The sequence below is a fragment of the Octopus sinensis genome, linkage group LG1, assembly GCF_006345805.1.
Source record: "Octopus sinensis linkage group LG1, ASM634580v1, whole genome shotgun sequence".
Classification (NCBI taxonomy): domain Eukaryota; kingdom Metazoa; phylum Mollusca; class Cephalopoda; order Octopoda; family Octopodidae; genus Octopus; species Octopus sinensis.
Window position 1 is genome coordinate 58,190,932 of NC_042997.1, and position 20,213 is coordinate 58,211,144.

Genomic DNA, 20,213 nt, shown 5'->3' on the forward strand with positions numbered 1-20,213 from the left:
CTTAGGAATAACTTGTCAATTCCTAAGCTAGTGTACCTAACAATGAAGTCTTGATTAATATGTGAAACAAACAAACTTACTTCATTTCAAATGTTCCTGTGCCATGTCGTTTGTGATTATGGAAGTAGCCTTTGTATACAGAACCATCTGGAAACTTTAATTCTCCATATCCTTGGAATAAAAACAGAAGAAATTATCTTAACATACAAGAAAGACTTCTTCAGTCTTTCATGAAGGGGATCAACTTCAAATAAGAAGTGACTTAGATTATGATGATCTATCCAATCCATGCCAATATGGAAAATGGTTATAGAATGGCAATGATGAAGATGAGGATGATAATGATGATGATGATGACAACAGCGACAACTATGACAACAAGACAACGATGATGTTGACAACAACAACAACAATGATGATGGCAATGGTAGCATTGCAACAACAATGTTGATGCTGAATCTTTGATGTTATCAGTCAAATATTTCATCCCAGACATGGCTGTATGTTTAAGAAGCTCACTTTGCATAGGTGACTGGTTTTGCATTTGCTAAAAATGGCAATGAAAATGAGTGATAATATTATAATTTCATGCTGTCATAAGAAGCTTTCAATCAATGACAATGGGTTTCTATCAGTGTCTGTCTAACAAATTCACTTGCAAGACTTTGGTCACTGTGTGGCTGTAAGGGAACACACTTGCCCAAGATACATACAGTGGAACTGAACCTAAGACCACATGGTTGGGAAGCAAGCTTCTTAATCCCACAGCCATACTTGTGCCTAAAAGGAGAATACTTAACCCTGTAACATTCAAATTATTCTGTCAAAGGTAATGCTTATTTATTCACATTGTTTTCAATTAATCACACATTATCTTGCAGCTTTGAGATTTTGATGATGTGATTGTTCATTTTTATAATAACATTATAGGGTAGTTGGGAGAGGCCAGATCTGGCCAGTTTGACCATAAAACAGGCAGAATATTTTGACTGGATATGGCTGGTTTGAATGGTAAAGGGCTAATTTGGTCATCAGCAGCATTATTAATACCTATCTTATTGTTTGTGGATGAATGGAAGGCAAAGAAGACACTGCTGGATTTCAACTCAGAATATACAAAAATAACTAAAATACTACAATACATTTGTCAATCTGCCAATCCACTGCCTCAACTGCTATTAAATTTTGGCATTTTTATGAATAAAGAATACTGACCTTCTTTCTTATTTTCACACCAATTTCCATCATAAACGAAACCATTTTTATATTCCATTATCCCTTGCCCATGAAGTTCTCCTGCTTTGAACTCTCCAGTATATTTATCTTGTGTTCTAGCAAAATATTTAAAACCACTGCCTTCTATTTCCCCATTATAGAAGTTTCCTTTGTAATAGCTTCCATCTTTTAATGTTAATGTTCCAAATCCTAGGAAGAAATACAAAAATATAAAACTCAATCCTTTTATCATTATTATAAAACCAGCTGTGCAAAAGTGAGCTGAAGAAAAGAAGATAACTTGTGATAGGATAGAGAGGGGTAGACAGAAACAATAGGACATTTATAAATTATATAATAAATAGAATGAGACATTGATATATATATATATATATATATATATATATATATATAGTATCAAGTAAAGAAAACCTCATTAAGGGATCATAGATCCAACGAAAATATTGGTTAGTTACCAATCAATAGAAAGTTCAACTATAAGGTAACCATATAAACCGTGGTTCATTATATATTTAAAGAATAAGGAGAATATAGAGAGGTAATTAATAAAATTACTCATTAATTATAAAATATGACAACATCTCTGACAGCTGTTTTGATTCAGAATCTTTCGATAATTACACTTCCTACTAATCATTCCCTCCCTTTGCTATTAGATGTGAGTCACCATGCAACTCTTCTGCATGAAACTGCTCTCTTTCTTCACCTGCCTTCTCTCATATTCCAATCCCTCATTCACTAACATAAAACTGACCCTCCATTCATTTGGGGTTTGTAGTATTGCCAACTGCATAGTGACTTCAATTGTACCAGTGACACAAAAAGTGTGCCTAGTTGACATTAAGAAAAGCATCCAGCTATAGAAACCATACAAAAGCAGACATTGAAGCATGATGCTATCCTTGGACCCCTCAGATCTTACATTATTCACATTATTTACATTTGACAGATATTTGTCCTCATCTTGTTTGTTGTTAACACAATGCTTTGGCTGATATACCCCCCAGCCTTCATCACGTGTTTTGGGGAAATTTCGAACCTGGGTTCTCATTCCTGAGGTATTTTTTGATGTAATTATTATATCATCATTATTATTATTATTATTATTATTATTATTATTATTATTCATGTACGGAATCTTGGGGTTAGTAGCCTGCGCTGTTAACCACTGCGCCATATGCCCGTAGGCATATATCTGTCAAATGTAAATAATGTACATAATTCCCCATCTCTTAAATATAGAACCCTCAGATCTTGTCTAACTGTGAAACCTATGCCAGCATTGAACATGAACACTAAATGGTGATGATGAGGATTTTATCAATAAAAATAACATTGTTTAATGATGATGATGATCGTCATCATTATCATCATCATCATTTTTTTAATGTCTACTTTTCTATGCTTGTATGGGCCAAATAGAATTCAGTGAGTTCAGATTATCTACAGCTGGATGCTTTTCCTGTCATCTAGTCTCACCTATTTCCAAGTAAGGTAATTGTTCACCATGGCTAGGTATGTTCTCACAGAAGACTGGAATTGAACAATACTCATTCATAAACACTGCATGATGTTAAGACAAGGGGATACACACACACCAGAAATATATATATATGTATAGGATGAGCTCCTTTTAGTTCCCATCTACCAAATCCACTCAGCTTTGGTCAACCTAGGGCTGTAGTGGAAGACACTTGCCCAAGGTGCTGCACAATGGACTGAAATCATATGATTAGAAAGAAAATTTTTAACAACACAGACAATATTTGTATTATAGAAATCTATACAATATTTATGTCATCTGTTCTTTTGGTCACATGATACTTAAACACTTGCTCTTTCATTCTTTCTTTGTCAATTGCAATTCTATCTCTCTCTCTCTCATTCTTTCAGTTCAAGTGAGTGATGGTTGACATCAGCACTAAATGATTGTCACTTGTTAACTTAGCTATCATCAATATTTATTTCTAATGATAAAGTAATTTGATGACAATGATATGGAAATAAATTTATAAAAAAATATATATATTTATTTTGACTATTTCAAGAATTTTATTACAATTTCTACTTCCAACTCATCTCTTCCTTCAACCCATACTTTAACTCTCTCTCTCTCTCTCCTTCACTCTTTCTCTCTTGATTTCCTCTCTCAGCCCACTTTACCACTTTACAATATATTGTACAAGGCGAAAGTTGTTATGGATAATTTGCCAGGAACTACACATTTTTGTGCGTCTTTGACTATACTAAAGATAAAAAGTGTCAATGTCTTTGCAAGAACCTTTGCCAAAATCTTTGATTTCGAGTAGAACAGAATTATAGACCTGAAGTTACCTATTATGTACTCCTTGGGCAAGTCCATTCTCAGCATTGTCACCAATGCTGCCAGTTGCAATTAACAGATGCTAAAGATGATTGCAAATAAATCAGGCTTGTAAGAATAACATTTGTAGAGCTGACTATATAGTTCTGGTAATTTGACTCTTGCATAGTTGCTCAACATGTTTGCTACTTCATCTGCTGAAGTTGGTTTTAAAGCATTCAACATCTTCAAACAAGAACTTCGATAGACCACTGATATCTATCGTCAGTTCTTTGTTCCCTGTGAACAACTTAGCAAAGTACTGCTGAAAAACTGCTCACATTTACAGGAAATCAGATAGCTCACACATGCTGCAGCCTTTGTTGTCACACAGTGCCTTTACAATCTAGGCCTATTGAACAATTTTTTCTGAGTTGTGTTTCCGAGCATGTACTGTAGCATAAACAATATATCCTTGGTGTGGTCAAGGTCAACTCAAACCATAAACATGTTGTATGCAATATCTTTTCTGTTTTCCTTTTCTACTCAGCAGCTAAAATTGATAGAGTTTACTCTAATTTTTTTTTAGTGAAACCCACTTTCTCTAATTAATAATTTGTACCTGTCAACTCCATCTAAACCAATTCATCTCATCTCTGAAACCTTTCTGTGCTGGGAATGATGTATGAAGTTTCCAGTTTAATTATGGACAATTTATTTTATAATTGACTAGCTGACTCTTATGAAAACTGTATGTGTCATGAATGATCCATTGTGGTTTGTTAAGTCCACATTAGTATATTCAGAAAATTCATGTGATACCTGTTAGAGATTATTTGAGTGGATGTACGAGACCTTTTATTCCCTCTCTTCTGTTAGCTACTCTCCACAATCTCTGTACTCATTTAAGATGTCATACCAGTCACTCACCAAGATTAATAAGAGAGAGTTTCCTAGTAATGTCTCTAGAAATCTGAAGAAATCCTGTTTAGGTTGGGGCATAAACAGTCCTACCCTTCCAGGACCACTGACCAACTATCAAAGCATAAGAAGATCATACTGTACTTTTTTGAAGCAACACTGCTAGGCCACTAAATCTGAGTTGGCTAAAAAAAGTGTAGACTGAAAGTTAGCTGAAAGAAGGTCAAACAAGTATATCTTTGATATTCTTTTTTCATTAATGATTGCACATATAGGCTTAGTGACTTGAGATCATTCAACAGGTGTTCCTGCTTCACAAATGAATGAATTTAAATAATAGATGAATTAAGAAGTTAGTGAGGGGAAGGTGTGGAGTGCTAAAACTTTTAGTAAAAGAAAAGGTATATGTTCAAGAAAGTGGTGTAAAACAAATAATATATAGGATGTGTAGTAGTGAAATGTTGATTGGTTTTTTGTCACTCTCCTATTATCCAGTCATTCACCCAATACATAGCATTACACAGATAACTGTGGTGTGTGCAATGCTGCCTTTTATTTTTAAACCTTTCACATGCAGGTGTGGCTGTGTGGTTAAACCATGTGACTTTAGGTTCAGTCCGACTGAGTGGCACCTTGGGCAAGAGTCTGGTGCTATAGCCCTAGGCTGACCAAAGCCTTGTGAGTGGATTTAGAAAGCAGAAACTAAAAGAAGCTAAAAAGCCTGTTGTGTGTGTGTGTGTGTGTGTGTGTATGAGTGTGTATCTTTGTGCTGTGTGTTCCTCACTGCTGGTGAGGTGTTGGTTCATTTACATCCATGTAACTTAATGGTTCAGCAAAAGGGACCAACAGAATAAGTAACAGTACAAAAAAAATTACTGAGGTTCATCTATTCGACTAAATCCTTCAAGTTGTACCCCAGGATGACTGCAGTCCAATAACTGAAACAAGTGAACCATAGAAGACATTTGCATGTAATGGATTTTAGCTTTAATTTAGAAATTCTTTTCTACTCCAGAGACAAGGGCGGAAATTTTGGGGGAGGGGGCCAGCGATTAGATTGATCCCAGTATGCAACTGGTATTTAATTTATCAACTCCAAAAGGATGAAAAGCAAAGTCAACCTCAGCGGAATTTGAACTCAGAATGTAAAGACAGATGAAATGCGAACGTTTCTGCCAGTTCACTGCTTTATTTTTAATTTAGAAATTAAATATACTTCTCTATATTAATAATATAAAAAGTCTATAATTTGATAAAAAAAAAATGCAGCTGAAAATAAAATCTATAAAGAGAGAGTATGATCATAAATTTTGTATATTTTTCAAAAGTAATTTAACTCCACCTAACAAAACCTAACCTATGACAATGATAAGTTAGATTCGGTTCAGTAAGGTTAGATTAGTTTCAGAAAATATACAAAACATTTGCATTACAAATACATTTCTCTTTACTAATAACAGAGTTAATAAAAGCCTACATTTGAATGTATTATATGTCAAACATGACTGCAATAAATCTAAAAGTACTAAAAGTACAAAACGTATAATTTTTAGTCAGCTTGCTCTATTGTAATGACACTTTTTGGATGTTCATATACTATATAGGCGTAGGAGTGGCTGTGTGGTAAGTAACTTGTTTATGAACCACATGGTTCCAGGTTCAGTCCCACTGCGTGGCACCTTGGGTAAGTGTCTTCTACTATAGCCTCGGGCTGACCAAAGCCTTCTGAGTGGATTTGGTAGATGGAAACTGAAAGAAGCCCATCATATATATGTATATATGTATGTGTGTGTGTATAATATGTTTGTGTGTCTGTATTTGTCACCCCCCCCCCCCCCAACATCGCTTGACTACCAATGCTGGTGTGTTTACGTCCCCGTAACTTAGCGGTTCGGCTAAAGAGACCGATAGAATAAGTACTAGGCTTACAAAGAATAAGTCCTGGGGTCGATTTGCTCGACTAAAGGTGGTGCTCCAGCATGGCCACAGTCAAATGACTGAAACAAGTAAAAAATAAAAGTATCTTTTATCTTTTACATATTTATTTCAGCTTCTCTCTACCAAAACCACTCACAAAGGCTTTGGTCAGCCTAAGATTAGAGCAGAAAATACCTGGCCAAGATTCTATCTAGTAAGATTGAATCTGGACCCATGTAATACTTATTACAGAACTTGGCTTGACTTGGCTTCATGCTCTTGCTTGTGGGGCTGGGGTCATTCCAAGTTATTGGTCTCAAAGGAGTCATCTTGTGTAGAGCCAACCAGGTCACCAGTGCTCTCCATCATTGGCTGTTCCATGCCAGCCCTTCTGCATCCTCTAAAGTGATGTCAAGCCTCTGGAGATCTTCCCCAATCATGTCTATCAATCTGGTGTGAGGCTTGCCACGAGGCCTCGTCCAGCCTGTAGCTGCTGTGTCAAACAGGTGTAAAGTAATAATTCTTTTTAGATAATGTATTTTTAATGAACCTCATATGGAAATCATAAATCTTAGCTTATACCAATGAAATAGTGGGAATAGATCAGTTTAGGTGTCATAAACTTCAAGCAATTGGAATTTTGATGTCCTGACTAAACTAATTATAAATATTCTATTTTTGCATATGCTAAATCTTTGAAACATCTGTATACACAAGCAATGACAATAAGTTGGTCCTTCTCCAAACAGTTCAATTTAATAAAAACATTTAATAAAAACATTTAATAAAATCTACACAAGGGTCTTGAGAAATGTGTCAGACATCTAAATATAAAGCCAACAATAACAATCAAGATTAAAATAAAATCTAAGAATAAAAAAATAACTAGAAAAACACTTTCTGAAATAGTTAGGAATAAATTAATGTTGGCAATATATAGCAAATAAAAATGAAGAAAACTATTTAAATCAGATCGATATTAGGATCATAACTAAATATAAAATCAAATAAGATAATTAGCAGCCTCAGTAATTAAGTGTAACTTTGAATATAGTAAATTATAAATTGAGCAAAAAGAAAAAAAAACATAGCAAAAATGCTTGTGATAAGATAAAAATACACAACAGTAAATCCAGTGTAGACAAAATTTGACTGAATGAGAGTGGGATATGGTTTGACAAAACAAGAATAGTCTGTTGAGTACAATACACTAAAGGAGAAAAAGCCTCTAATAATAAGAAAATTATAATAAGATAATTACAATTATAAATGTACAGTATTATAGATTGATTTAAGCCAATCTTACAATCAGTTTTGCACCAGATATATGACAGGGAAGTTATCTAAATACATGTGTTGGCCATCTCCATCCTGTTATCTAATATTCAGTGTGAAACCAAATGATAAGACAGGTTGAAATGGGTCTATAATACTGAACACTTTGATTAATATACAAGTAAAAATATATTATTTTCTCTTGATTAGGAGACAAATAGGTACAGCATACAACTGAAGAGAAGAACAGTACACTAGTTAAAAAAGCAAAGAAAATACATAGAGTATGAATTCCTTGTTATGACTAAAGATGTAAACACAACAATGTCCTAACTGGTGAGTATCAGGCAAATATGAATAAGATTAAGGTAAATCTGTAAGGATGTTAAAATAGTTGGCCAAAGAAACTATCTTAAAAATGTAACCAATCAAGAGCAATATATTATGTACAGATTATGCAGTTGACATAGGTAGTATTATTAAAGACAGATTGTTATAAAGATTGACCTTTTGTCAATATATCAATCTCTTCTGAACAGAATATTGCTTGGGAGTAGAGACTGAGAACTGTCAAAATAAAAGGATTGAGAGACAGAGAATGAAAATGTATGTGGAAGATCAGAGTAGTTAGCTCTCTGATATTTAAATGATCAAAATGTAGAGAAAATTGTTTATTGGGCGTTTTCAGCTTAAATAAGTGTCAGGAGTATGTTTGATATAGGAAATTAAAATTTCCTTATGTAGCTAAAGGTACTTTCATAGGGTTAAAAAGCTTACTTTGCAATCACATGCATGGTCTTGGGTTCAACCCCACTGCATGGCACCTTGGGCAAGTATCTTCTACATTAATCTCAGGCCAACCAATGCATTATGAGTGAAATTGGTAGAAAGAAGTTATGTGTGTGTGTGCATGCACAGGTGTCTGTATTCATGTCTGTGTATGTGTTTATGTTGTTTATCAGAGCAAAACAAAAAGTTTTGTATGAAGAAGTTTAAATTAGCAATTCAATAAAATATAGATCAATAAAATTAGTACCAAACTGAAATAAGTACTGGGTTGATATGAAAATCTCTGAAGATGGTTGTTCACCAAGGTTGCAGTCCAATGACTGAAACCAGTAAAAGAATAACAGAATGTATTTATAAATTATTCAAATGTCAGTAATTCTGCAACAATCAGGACGTTATAATTGCTAGCATGCAACAATGATGTTTAAACACGCAGAATCCTTAGAGCTTATCCGAGCTTTCAAATTTGCCACTTCTTCCTTGTATAGTATTTGAAGTGCTAAGAATTATTAACAATAGACATTATAGAATTAAAAATCGTATACAGAAAGAAAAAAAAATTCTATGCATCATATATCCTGACATAAAAAAAATAGTATTATTTGATAGAGTACAGATAACTTGATAGTGTTCTCTCCTAAAAATATATAGGTCTGGCTGTGTTGTAAGAAGTTTGCTTCCCAACTACATGGTTCTGGGTTCAGTTCCAGTCTGTGGCACTTTGGACAAGCATTTTTTACCATAGCCTTGGGCCAACCAAAGCCTTGTGAGTGGATTTAATAAATAGAAACTGAAAAGAAGCCCATTGTATATATCATCATCTTTTACCATCTGTTTTCCATACTGGCATGGGTGTGTCTTTGTGTCTGTGCTTGTTCTCCACCATGGCTTGCCAACCGGTGTTGGTGTGTTTATGTCCCATGTAGCTTAGCAGTTTGGCAAAGAGACCAACAGAATAAGTACTAGGCTTTTTTTAAAAAAAAAAAAAAACAAGTACTAGGCTCGATTCATTCAACTAAAGATTCTTCAAGGCAGTGCTCCAGCATGGCCACTAATGACTTAATAACTGATGCAAGTAAAAGATAAAAGATAAAAAACATAGAACACAAAGACATAGGAAACACACGAAACTTCTATACAGCCAGCTGAGCTGCTAAAATAGCAGTCAAATTGGCTTCAAATCACACCTGACCACTATAATAAACAGGAAAACAGTCATAACTATATTACATCTGAAAATAAGATGGGATGATTATAGGTGTGTCATCTTTGACAAGAATCTAACCTCTGACCCATAGCATAGCTAAAATGTCAGGGCTGATATGAAACGTTTAAACAACACTGCATGCATTAGAAGGCACATGAAGGAGACAAATGTCACTATAATCCTTTCTATTACAGGCACAAGGCCTGAAATTTTGTGGGGAGGGGACTAGTTGATTACATCGACTCCAGTACTTGGCAAGTACTTATTTTATTGACCCTGAAAGGATGAAATAATAATTGCAATAATGATATTTCCAAATTTTGGCACAAGGCCAGCAATTTTAGGGGAGAGGGTAAGTCAATTACATCAGTCCCAGTGATTTACTGGTACTTATTTTATCAACCACAAAAGGATGAAAAGCAAAGTTGACCTCAGTTGAATTTGAACTCATAGCGTAAAGATAGACAAAATGCATTTTGCCTAGTGTGCTAATGATTCTGCTAGCTCACTTCTTTCAGATAATAATAATAATAATAATAATAATAATAATAATAATAAAAACAACAATCCTTTCTACTAAAGGTACAAGGTCTAGTCGATTACATTGACCCCAGTAATTGACTGGTACCTATTTTATTGGCCCTGAAAGGATGAAATGCCATAATAATAATAATAATGTTTTCAGGCCAGCAATTTTAGGGGAGGGTTAAATTGAATACATTGACCCCACTGTTTGACCAATACTTATTTTATTGACAACACCAAAAGGATGAAAGGCAAAGTCAACTTTGGTGGAATTTAAACTCAGAACATAGCCATGGATGAAATACTGCTAAGCAAACCGTCCAGCATGCTAATGATTCTGCCAGCTTGCTGCCTTACTACTACTAATAATAATCCTTTCTACTAAAAGCACAAGGCTTGAAATCTGTGGGGGAGGGGACTATATATTGACCTCCAGCGTTTCACTGGTACTTAATTTATTGATCTAAGAAGGATGAAAGGCAAAGCTGATCTCGGTGGAATTTGAACTGAGAATATAGCAGCAGACGAAATACCGCTAAGAATTTTGCCCAATGTGCTAATGATTAATGATTCTGCCAGCTCACCACCTTACTACTACTACTACCACTGCTGCTGCTGCTGCTGCTGCTGCTACTACTACTACTACTACTACTACTACTAATAATAATAATAATAATAATAATAATTCTTTTTACTAAAGGCAAAAGGCTTGAAATTTTGGTGGAGGGGCTAAATAGTCAAATACCAATGGGTATCAACTAATCCCTCCCTTCAGAAAAAAATGTTGTTGCTGTTATTATTATTTGAAACTTGAAGTCTTTCACATGTGCTGTCTGTGCAATATCTGCAACATAAAACAGCAAGATAAGATATCAGTTGTTAAAATCTTAGAAAAATGTGATATCTCCAGCATTGAAAGCATGCTGTTGTGAATTTAGTGCAGATGAGCAAGATATGCTGTTCAAATGCAAGATGATCAGATTCCATAAAAATTCTTTTGTATGGTCAAATCACAAAAGTCTGTAGCTTAATTTAACGGCTTGGGAAAGTTATTGCCTAGATTGATCTGAACGACATAAAATGTGCTATGATGCATCTAAACATTTTGAGTTGAAGAAACAGAACAATAAAAGAATTATATCCTGCAATTAACAGACACATTTGTCCAATCCCAGACAAAATCAAAATCATAATTGTCTTCATTGTAACTTCTTTGCAAAATTAATACTTGGACTCAAATAAAATAAATAGATGCAGCTTCTTTTATTTTTAATCTTTTTAATTAAAAAAATTCTTTTATTCAAATGATAATGGTAATAATGATGATGATGGTGGTCACAGGAGTATGTATGTGTGTTTGTGTTTTAATCCATTTTTTAAAAAACCCTTTTCTTCAAATAATAATAATAATAATAATGAGATGATGGTGGTCATAGGAGTATGTATATATGTGTGTTGTGTTTGTGTGTGTGTTTGTGTTACTTTGTCTTGACATTGTATAATAGTTGTAAAATAATTGTCATACAAGCAGGGTCATTCCTTTCCAATATTCTGTGAGAACATGTTTGACCATAGGAAAATATTACCTTGCTTGGAAAACAGTTGACAAAATGGGTGCAGGGAGTTTTTTTTTTGCCTCTAAACCAGCCAAATGATGTGAGTGTGGAATTATGAAATTTTTTAAGGGAAAATGTTAGTCAATATCATCAACCTCAGTCCTTAACTGGTTCTTTATTTAATTGACCTCTGAGAGATGAAAGGTAAAGTTGGCCTTAGTGGGATTTGAGAAAGGGTTTATAAAGAGTCAGAACAAATATTATAAGTCATTTTGTCTGATGTTCGTAAATGGTTTTGATTTAGGCACAAAAGTCACAATTTTGAGGGAAAGGAGTAAGTTGATACCACTGGCTCCAGTATTTGATTGGCACTTTATTTTACTGACCCCAAAAGGATGAAAAGCAAAGCTAACTTCAGCTGAATTTGAACTTAGAGCATAAAATGTGGGAAAGAATACTGCAAGGTATTGTTTCAGAATTTCTAACAATGTTGCTGAACCAATATCATGAACCAATATCATAATAATATCATGATAATCCTTTCTAATTTTTACACAAGGCCTGAAATTTGGGTGGGGGGGGGGCTAGTCAATTACATGGACTCAGTGCTCAACTGGTACTTATTTTATCAACCCTGATAGGAAGAAAGGCGAAGTCGACCTCAGTGGAATTTGAATTCACAGTGTAAAGATGGATGAAATGCTGCTTCACATGTTGTCTGGTGTGTTAAAAATTATCAGTAATAATAATAACTTTTTAACATAAGCACAAGACCACAAATTAGGAGAAGAGGGATTAGTTGATTATATCAACCCAGTATTTAACTGGTACTGTATTTTATTGATCCCAGAATGAAGAAAGGCAAAGTTGATTTTGGCAGAATTCAAACCCAGAATGTAAAGAGTTGAAACAAATACTTCAAGGCATTTTTAGCAACACCTTAACAGTTCTGCCAATCCACCATCATAATTATTGTTTTTAACATAGGTACAGGGTCTGAAATTTGGGGATGGGGGATCAAATCGACTTCACTGCTTGACTAGTGTTTTATTTTACCAACACAGGAAGGTAAGTTAAAATTCACTAACTTATTACCTCACCGCTGAAGGCTGGGTTATGAGAAACAGCTGGATAAAGTGATTCTGTTATTATTATCATGATAAACAATAACAGAGATACTATTTCTACCACTGGCAGCACACCAATTGTCTGCATTGTTTCTCTTGGTATCATTATCCTCTTTGTCACTATTATTATTGCCATCTTCGCTAGATGTGCAATGTCAGTGTGCACATATGACAGAATGCAAGCATCTTGAGAGAAAAATTGGGCATAAGAGGTAACAGACGTGGTGTGCAAGGGAGAAAACTGTACCAGTATGGTCATATGATGCATATGGACAAGGACAGCTGCATAAAAAGATGCTGATCTCTAACTGTCGAAGGAACCTGTGGAAGAGGTAGACCCAGGAAGCCATGAAATGAGGTGGTGAAGCATGATCTTCAGATTTTGAGTCTCATGGAAGTGATGACAAGTGATTGAGACCTTTGGTGATATGTAAAAGGCACCCGTACTGGTGACACATAAAAAGGTACCCACTACACTCTTGGAGTGGCTGGCATTAGGAAAGGCATCCAGCCTTAGAAACCAAGCCAGATCAGACAGGAGCTTGGTACAGCTCTCTGGCTTACCAGTCCCAGTCAAACCATATAACCCATGCTAGCATGGAAAGTGGATGGTAAATGATGATGATGACGATTATTGCCATCACCATTACCATCACAGCCACCACTGACCATAACTACAGAATGATTAACCTCATCATATTTACCATATCACTTTTGGCCATTGCAATAAATAAAATAACATATAATCAATGTTGTTGTTGTTATCATTACCACCATCCTCCATCACTATCATCATACCACCACCAGGAACACCACCACCGCCTCCATGATGATCGTCATTATCATCACTTCCAGCATCCCTAACATTACTGCCATCATCAACATAACTATCTACTTTAAAATCATGCATTTAAAATATCATCACCAATATCATCTACTTCCACTGATACTATCATTGTTATTATCATTGCTATTCTCATCATCATCTGCTTTCTCTTGATGGTTACCAATATCATTGTTGTTGTCATTATTTTCACCCTCTTCACTTTCATAATTATTACTATGACCATCACAATCATAATAGTCACAATAATGTCTGTAGTTATTGAGAGAATGCTGACTGTTTAATTTGTCTATTTATTTATTCTATCATTCACTTATATGTTAAGGAATGCCCAAAGCAGACAAAACAGCCATAATGTTTAAGACAGCTGGAATAAGCAGTTCGTTATTGCAAAGAAGACAAAAACCAACCCTCAATCATGGCACTAAAGATTGGTTTAGCTTTACCACTTCTTGTATCTATTGTTCTTGAATTCTCACAAATGACTGTTTCTATTGCTAGCTGAGGACAGGAAGGTTTTCGCTTAGCAACAATATTAGATCTTTGTAATGATTTGCTGTAAGTGCTTTGTTAAACAAAGTTGTATGTTTAGTGTAAACACATGAGACTGAAAAAGAAGATTTAGACTTTGCATCTATTTACAAGCATGTGTCTGCATCTGTATGTATCTGTATCCATGTCATGTGTTTACAATTATCATGATAAAAAATGGTTTTGTGTACAAATATGTAACTTAGCAATTTTATATTGATTAATAAAATAACTACCAGAGTAAAAAAAGTATTAGGATCAATATGATCAATTGAAAACTCTTGAAAGTTATTCACCTTCTTGACCACAGTCCAGTGATTCAAACCAGTCATTTACTTATCATTTTGTCTCATATACACTCATTCTCTTCTCTCTGTTCCTTCATTTACTTTCAGTCCACAAAACATTTGAACTTATTTCTATTATAAAAATGCAACCTGTCTGTCTCCATTTCTGTTATAAAATATTTTTTTTTGCTAGCCAAATGAATAAGGACAGTAAGTGTTCATCACAGATTGGTGAGATTAATGTAGTTGATGTAAAACATTTGGAGGTCAATATTTGCAGAAAGAATGGTCAGGTAAGAAATTTCAGGTGTTTGCTGTCTTAGGAAAGAATTGAACAAAGATTTTAGTTTAGAATACAGAAAATGAAACACAGGCACCGTAAGAGTGAGAGAAGAGTAAAGCTCAAGGGGTTGGGTGTATCTGGATAGAAAGCACATGCAGTTAGTTAGTTCAGAAGAGTCGAGGCTATTGTAATATCAATAAAAGAAGCAAAGAAATTGAAACTAGACATTTGTGAGCAAGTTAAAGTGTGAATCATTGTCAAATTGAGAATGTGATTGCAGCATCACCATCATACCATATATATATTCAGTACTCCAATATGGTTCATACTTGAGCTTTCTAGAAGTTGAACAACTGATCAGGCCTGAAGTATTCCCTGGCTTTAGAAAGAAATCCTAGTCTTTATGATGCAATTTTTTGTGATTTTGTATATGTGGGTTTCCTATGAGCATAATCTACTTGCCATTTTTATTGCTGCACTTATGTCCATTTTTCTATGCTGGCATAGATATTATCATCAAAATTTTATATTCATTTTCCCAAGCTGCCATGGGCTAAGTGGCATCACAGTCCACTTCATCTTGCACATACAGTAAGAGAAAATTGGCTTGTGAGGAATTCTATATGTGGTTGCTCATTCTACTAGAATCATACTATACAACATAAGGAAATGAAAGAACACATTGGACACAATGTAGTCTGACATACTCCTAAAAAGACAGGCTGGTTATGGCTAGAATGCATTTAATTGCAAGTTCAGTCAGATAGTCAGGGTTGATCAGGAGCTAAACAACATCTGGTCAAGTAAGGCATTATGTATATCTTACTGTAGTACTAAATAGGTTGTTCCATGTGAAGAAAAGTACAAGTCATCTCTGTCTGGTATCAGTTTTTATTTAAAGTTACTATCCTTCTAGACTGGTAACTAGCAGTGCAGCTTTCAAAGTTCATGTCCTGCTCATATGTTCCTTTGGACATGTTTTCTATGGTGAGATACACTTCCTATCAACAACCACATTAAACAATAACTGTATAAAAGACTCAATATGTAAGAAGAATAAATAAATTCTTTTTTGTTTTTTTGCAGTTTTGACAACTAATCTTTGCCCACTGAAACTCTTTAAACTGCAATGAAACATTGAATGCTTGTTAAACAATACCGTGAGGTAAACCATTCACTATGAGTGATTATCTGTGCTGACTTTTAATACCTTCATTTTTTGCATTATAGAGGTGTGTATTCTGGGTATGCTGGGCAAGTGCTTGCACACACACAAAAGATGAGAAATTCATCATAGATATTAAATTCACTCAATAATATATTCATGGATCATAATAGGAAACTAATCTTATTAACAGCCTCTTATTATGTGAAAGTGGAATGCTAAAAATAACAGACAGTCTAACAAAGATTGGAAAAGTCATTTCAAGTGTTTCTATAAAAGAGTTATAAAGCCGTATGCAAATGATCCAACTGTGTACTAACAAACATGTGTAAATATACTGTAACAAATTATGATTGATGATAGTTGAGCAAACACAAATCTAGATTAAACATATTTATGAAGTTTTGGCCCAAGTTACAGAAGGTGAAAAGTTTTAAGTTAAATATAGTATGAAAATGATATGTCACGGCAGTAAATTGGTAGATCATGAAATTGTTCCAATAACACTGATAGTAAAGAGAAAGTATTTTGTAAAGTTAAGTTACATTGAGCAAAAGCATGAATCTAATCTAGAATATTATTGGTGTGGCTTTGCGTGATGAATTAATTGTTAATTACTCATTAACAATTTATGAATTAACTGTTATAAGCAAATGAGAAGTAATATGCTTAACTTTGATGTAATTTTCCTATAAACACCAAACAATTAATTTTTTTAAAGATAATCCCTCTTATATCGGCAACTGACAAAAGTCCTTATAATCATTATCATCATCATCATTTAGCATCTACTTTTCATGCTTGTAGGGGTCAGACAGCTTGACTGAAACTGGTAAGCTGGAGAGCTGCACCAAATTCCAGTCTGATTTGGCATGGTTTCTACGGCTGGGTGCCTTTCCTAATGCTGGACACTCCAGGAGTGCCACCATAAATGATAATTTTTTAGCAATAAATAACATTTATATGAAACAAATTGTATACTGTCAAAACGTGTTTGCTTGCTTATCATTTAACTTCACTTCTAATTTGCCATTTCAAATGGCAAATTAATTTAGCTTTAGCTCCCTTTGTCAAAAGAGTTACAAGAACATTTATTCAGTAATGAATGATGGAAATACAAGCTCAAAACACTATTAGCCACTCCACCTTGAGGAGTTAAGAAACTTTGTACTACATATTTTCAGCAAATAAAAGATCCAAATGCTATAGCTTGGAGAATATTTGAAAGACTGGGAAAGGAGTTGACTCTTTATTAGAAGCAACAATCCAAAACGAAGATATGAGATAGTGCAATTTTTTGAAGTACATGATTGATTTTGTTCTTTTTTGGAGGGGAAACCTGGTTTAGCATTTGGCAGATCATCACACTGAATAGTAAATCAAGCAATGAGAACTTATCTGATCTAATAGAACTGCTTTCAATTTAAGATTCTACTTTCCAAGAGCATGTGCTATAGATACAGAATACCAACTCAGAATGTTCTAATCTTGTGAAGGAGTATATTTTACTGGAAAGGAGATCTTCAAAATATTTCACTGACAGTTATTTTGGTTGCAATCCCTTAACTCTTCATGTGTTGAACAGACAAAATTTCTGTTGAGGTAAATTAATACAAGATTTTTTAAGTTCAAGAATGCAGCAATAAACAAAGGGAAGAAGATAGGTCAGTTAATCATGAACACTTTGGAGGATCATACCATTCCCCAGAGTAATTGCAGAGCATAAGCACAGAGCAATGGTAATAACATAGCAAGGAAGTACAATGGTGTCCAAGTAAAAGTATTACGGCTGTGTTCAATAGTTATTTGTTCCCTGTGTGGCTATCATACTATCAATTTGTGTGAAAACAATACAGCTGAATGCATATTGGAAATCATAACATATTGGAACAATTTGAAACAATTTAAAACTTGTTTAGTTCCAGCTCTAAAAGTAATGGGAATTACTTTAAATCTTTAGCATTCATATTATTCTGTCCAATGAAATGCTTATTTATTCACATTATTTTGAATTAATCATGCATGGTTTCATAATTTTAAGATTTTGATGATGTGATTGCTTATTTTTAGAATGACATTGTAAGGTAGGAAAGAGATACTGGATCAGGCCAGTTTAAACATAAAACAGGTAGAATATTTGGGTTGGCTATGGCCAATTTAAAAGCTAAAGGCTTAAAATTACCAAGGGTTAAATTACATAGCATGTCATATATCATTCTCACTGCACTGTGTACATAGTTAAGACACTTCACTTTTATGATCTTGACTGTTTTATTAGTAAATAAGTATCACAGTGGGAATACATCTTTGCAGTAAGCACAGGAATACTATAAAGTCGAGTTTATCATCCATTTCATGGACCAAATTTACCTTTTCCTGTAAGTATGGAATAGAATAATCTTAGTTATGTTGACTTATTTGAGATACAGTAAATGAAGATAAAGTCTTCACTGTTGCTCTGGCAACACAATGAATTATGGGATTCGGCACTATTTGCCAGCTTTTAAAATTGTAACATCCATTAATTACTTCAAGTAATGTTGATGTGTTACAACAAATAATATGGCTTGCAGGTAAGTTTGGCATATCTTTTATGTTATAGATTAAAATATATAAATGCAACTATCACATTCATAATATGTTTGGAAAATATTGCTAGCAGTATTTTAAAATTTAGGAACTATATTCTTAGGGTGTCTTATTCATTTCTCTCTTCCCCCACCTCTGATTGCATGCCATTATATATTTTAAATGTAAATAATTATCTAAGAAAAATATTTTTGGAATAAGTGAACCAAACATGCAGTTAACTAATGCTGTTAAATGGTAACAAGAGTGAGGAAAGGAATGTTGCAATATTCTCATCAATAAACAATCAAAGATTTTTTATCATTAACCCTTTAGTGTTTGCATTATTCTGCCAAAATTAATCCTTTTTTATCGACATTGTTTTGAACTAATCATGCATTATCTTGTAGCTATAAGATTTTGATGATGAAGCTGTTAATTTTTAAAATGATATTGTAGGGTTGGTGTGAGAGACCATATCTGGCCAGTTTGAACATAAAACAGGCAGAATACTTTTGGCCGGATATGGCCGGTTTAAATGCTAAAGGGTTATATCTTGAATATATAGTAGTTAACTAAGCTAATTGTTTAGTTTGGTGAACATGATTACAATGAGACAGAAAAGTTGGCAGATGAATAAATGGACACTCTCCATGCCTACACATATCTACCATAGCCCCAGCCGCTAACCACTCCAATTTCTCTTATCACCACTTGCTACAGTCACTTCTTCCCTACTTCTAAACATTTCCCCTCACATTCTTATGAAACACCACCTATCCCCTCTATACAACTTATGTTCACCCCCCACAGTACCTTGTATGTCCTGATACATTTCCATCACCATCTATTTCTCTCTCTTTCACTCTGTCTCTCTCAATTTTTCACTCTGAATCTCTCTTTCCTTTCTTTTCTTTTCCAACTGGGTTAGCCAAGTGCCTCCTCTATAGTAAGTATCTTTCTATTATACTTTAACTGCTCAACCAGCACAAAGCCACCACCTTCAGCATCACTTGCTCTTCCAGTTGGGGGGTCTATTTTCTTGCAAGTTACAGGGCAACCCCACTGATGCTAGTGCCACACAAAAAGCACCAGTGGTGGTGTCACATAAAAATCACCCAGTACATTTTGTAAAATAGTTGGTGTTAGGAAGAGCAATCGAGTATAGAAACCATACCAAAGTAAACAACAGAGTTTGGCACAGTTCTCTGACTTGCCAGCTCCTGTCAAACCATTCAAACCCATGCCAGCATGGAAAATGGACATTAATTGATGATGATGATGATGATGATGACATAATACAAACATAAACAAAACAAAAACAAAAAATAAAAGTCGAGCAACTGCTTAGACTAGGTCAAGGCAGTTGCTTGTCATCACATTGTTTTGACAAATGTGTTTGGAGAGAGGCTGGATTGAAAATGCTTGCAGGCTACACTGAATGAAAAAATGAAACCTTGATCATATATTGCTAAAAAAAAAAACAGCTTGTGTTTTTGATTTTTTATATTTTAATTTTTTTAAATGGTGTATGTTGTAATGAAAGAACCACTGCATATTCAGCCCTTTAGTAATCATATTATTCTGTCAAATGTAATGCTTATTTATTCACATTGCTTTGAATTTATATTGCATTATCTCATTGCTTCAAGATTTTGATGTTTATTTTCAGAATGACAT

General features: G+C 34.3%; 1 protein-coding gene across 2 annotated transcripts in view; it reads right to left on the reverse strand.

Moving 5' to 3' along the window:
* The window catches only part of LOC115219747 (MORN repeat-containing protein 1-like), a 96,338-nt gene that overhangs the window by 48,757 nt on the left and 27,368 nt on the right, over positions 1-20,213 (reverse strand). For both annotated transcript variants that reach the window (XM_036501250.1, XM_029789988.2), the window contains exons 3-4: positions 1,216-1,425; positions 81-171 (exon numbers count right to left, since the gene is read on the reverse strand). In XM_036501250.1, the coding sequence (XP_036357143.1) occupies positions 81-171; positions 1,216-1,425 (301 nt within the window). The remainder of the gene's footprint in view (positions 1-80; positions 172-1,215; positions 1,426-20,213) is intronic.